Source organism: Amphimedon queenslandica, unplaced genomic scaffold (genome assembly GCF_000090795.2).
Source record: "Amphimedon queenslandica unplaced genomic scaffold, v1.1 AMPQUscaffold_13515, whole genome shotgun sequence".
Lineage (NCBI taxonomy): Eukaryota > Metazoa > Porifera > Demospongiae > Haplosclerida > Niphatidae > Amphimedon > Amphimedon queenslandica.
This window is the reverse complement of record NW_003546249.1, coordinates 719,578-722,210: the sequence shown is the minus strand read 5'-3', so window position 1 is coordinate 722,210 and position 2,633 is coordinate 719,578. Positions and strand designations below refer to the sequence as shown.

Below are 2,633 nucleotides of genomic sequence, written 5' to 3'. Positions count from 1 at the left end.
ATTTGCTGCTATTTTACGTAACAGGCACATTCCCATTAACTTCAGCATCTCATTCTGGATATCAGGACTAGTGTACTTCTCTGTCTTTTTTAGCAGCCACCGTTTTACTTCATCATCAACTTTTAGAGTCTAAGTGAAGTTACTTTCCATCTGATCGTTACTGCCTCTTAAAGCTAAGCCTTGGTGAACAAGATATTAAATACATTTCAGTATAAGAAGTAGCATCCTTCTATTTAGCTCCATTTCTTTCTCATGATCAGAGATGACCATTTCTACAACAATTGAACTGCTTGATAGCAAATCTCTTTCCATTTCTCAAGCCATCCCTGTGATCCTTTGAAATTGAACTTGCCCAACGCATTTGCTATCATTTTAGCTTTCTCAATAAGCAGTGGACCTCCCACAGGGATATTCTTTGATGTTGCAAGCTTAAACTATATGTAGAGGAAATCATTAATCTCACATTACTCAGAGCTTCTAGCTTTACCAATGGAGTAAACCCAGCTACTGGATGCATTAGATTGATACAAATCCCGAATTGAGAACTTATTCTTTAGTATTTTGCCTATCTGTGTCTTTCCACATCCAAACCCTGCTTCCAGCAATTGTAATGAGTGGCCAGTATGGATTTGGGCATGTCTTATGAGCATAACTTTCTTTTCTAAGGTCAAATACACTCTTTCTTTGTATGACTCAGAGGCCATCTAGTGTACAGCTGCTTCAAACACTACTCAACTAGTATTCATTAATCTATCACGTAACTGAATGTTTGTTGATTCATCAAACCAAGGCTAGTCAGGTGGTTTCATCTGCTAACGTCGAAGCTTTTACTATGGATTTATTCATCCAAGGATACCATGCATATATGCATAGTGCACTCCATTTCGAGATTAAATGTTAAGATTAATCACAGGACCAACTATTTCTGTGGACAGAAGAGCAGTTGCAGTCATGAAGGTGGGCCAAATTGTAGGCCATGTCCCATTCAATTTAGCAACAATAGTTTCACAGTTCCTGCAAAAAGACATGAACAAAGCTTTTGCAAAAGTTACAAAGGAGATGTAAATTCTGCAAAATGCAACTGTGTGTCAGGGTAAGTTTAAATTAAATGAATTGCAAATATAACCAACATTTTTTAGGTAAGGACAAGCATGTAATCATGTAGCTGCATTATTGTTTTTCATTGAGCATTATGTGAGTACTGGACAGGAATGCTTACCAACAAAGGTGTCGAAGACATCTCAACCAATGGCTTGGAATCAGCCTCCTATAAAGGAAGTCAGTCCAGCTCGTGCAAAAGATATGAACATTGTAAAGCCTAGTCATAGGGACATAAAAGACAATAATAAAATGAGAATATACAAGCCACATAAATTTGATATACCGTATAGCTGGAAATATTTGCTGGAATTTAATTTTGCTGTTTCATCATAAAAACTCACAATTTAATTCCACAAAGCATTATAAGTAATCGGTGTATCAACTGTGCACGCCTACACCAGCAAAATTAAATTCCATAAACATTAAAATTAGTACAAAATCGCTAAATATAATTCCCGCAAACTTTTCCAGCTATACGGTAAGGCAAATGCTTCATAGAACACTTGATCCAGATAGTCTCATAATTGTTTTGGGAGATATTAAAAACATTGTACCTACCACAGGCTTAAAGCAGTTCTGGGAGAATAGCCCAACACATTACAGTGAACAACCTCATTCAAATTTGTGGATTCATGTTATCTTCTGTTATGAAAAGTATATCAACTTCCAGAAGGAATTTATAGTCCCAAGTATTAGACAATGCTGTGACTACTTAAAGTCTATTACACTTTCTCAGGAAGAAGTTAATCAAATCAAGGTTGCAACTCGTGAACAGGCTAGAAGCAATTTGTGGCATGCATTGTATAATGGAAGAATCACTAGTTCCAGATTTGGGGAAATACTTCATCGAAGACATTTAACTGACTCTCAAAGAATTGTTAAAGATGTAATGGGATATAAAAAGAATACTCCAAATATTTCTCACCACAAATTCTATGGGGAAGAGACAATGAGCCTAGCGCACCTAAATGTTATCATGAAACCTTAAATGTTAAACCTTAAATGTTACCTTAAATGTTACCTTGATTGGAGAAGAGATGTTTGAGCAAGCAGGTTTGTCATTGTAACCAGAAAAGGCATACTTAGGAGCATTATCTGATGAATAACTCGCAATGAAGTGATATTTGCATTGGGTGCATTGGGTGCATAGAAATCAAGTGCCCATACAGCATAGATGGATTTCTTACAATATCTCTTACTCCTGATGAAATTGCAGACAAGTATGGAGATGTATTTGTGCTACAAAGAGGAGAAAATGGCTTGCTCAGTTTACGTAGAAATCATTCACACTATACACAAGTGCAAGGGGAAATGGCCATTCTCAATGTTGATTGGTGTGACTTTGTTGTTTATAGTAAAGATACAGTAATTTTTGATCATATTGTTATGGATTTTGATTGCTGGACTAAATTACAGGAGATTATTGATGAATTTTATTGCAAACAGTATTGTTCCAGAAATTTTATCAGGAAAAATTTTTAAGGAATACACTATTTAATATTACAATATTAAATTGTCTTTAGAGATGGGAG

General features: G+C 35.7%; 1 protein-coding gene across 1 annotated transcript; it reads right to left on the bottom strand.

Moving 5' to 3' along the window:
* Positions 1-272: 272 nt before the first annotated feature.
* LOC105314451 (tigger transposable element-derived protein 4-like) lies at positions 273-704 on the bottom strand. Its single transcript, XM_011408624.1, has 2 exons — positions 483-704; positions 273-434 (listed from the first exon to the last, which is right to left on the bottom strand). Exons 1-2 carry the CDS (start codon positions 702-704, stop codon positions 273-275), a joined length of 384 nt encoding a protein of 127 aa, XP_011406926.1.
* Positions 705-2,633: the final 1,929 nt, after the last annotated feature.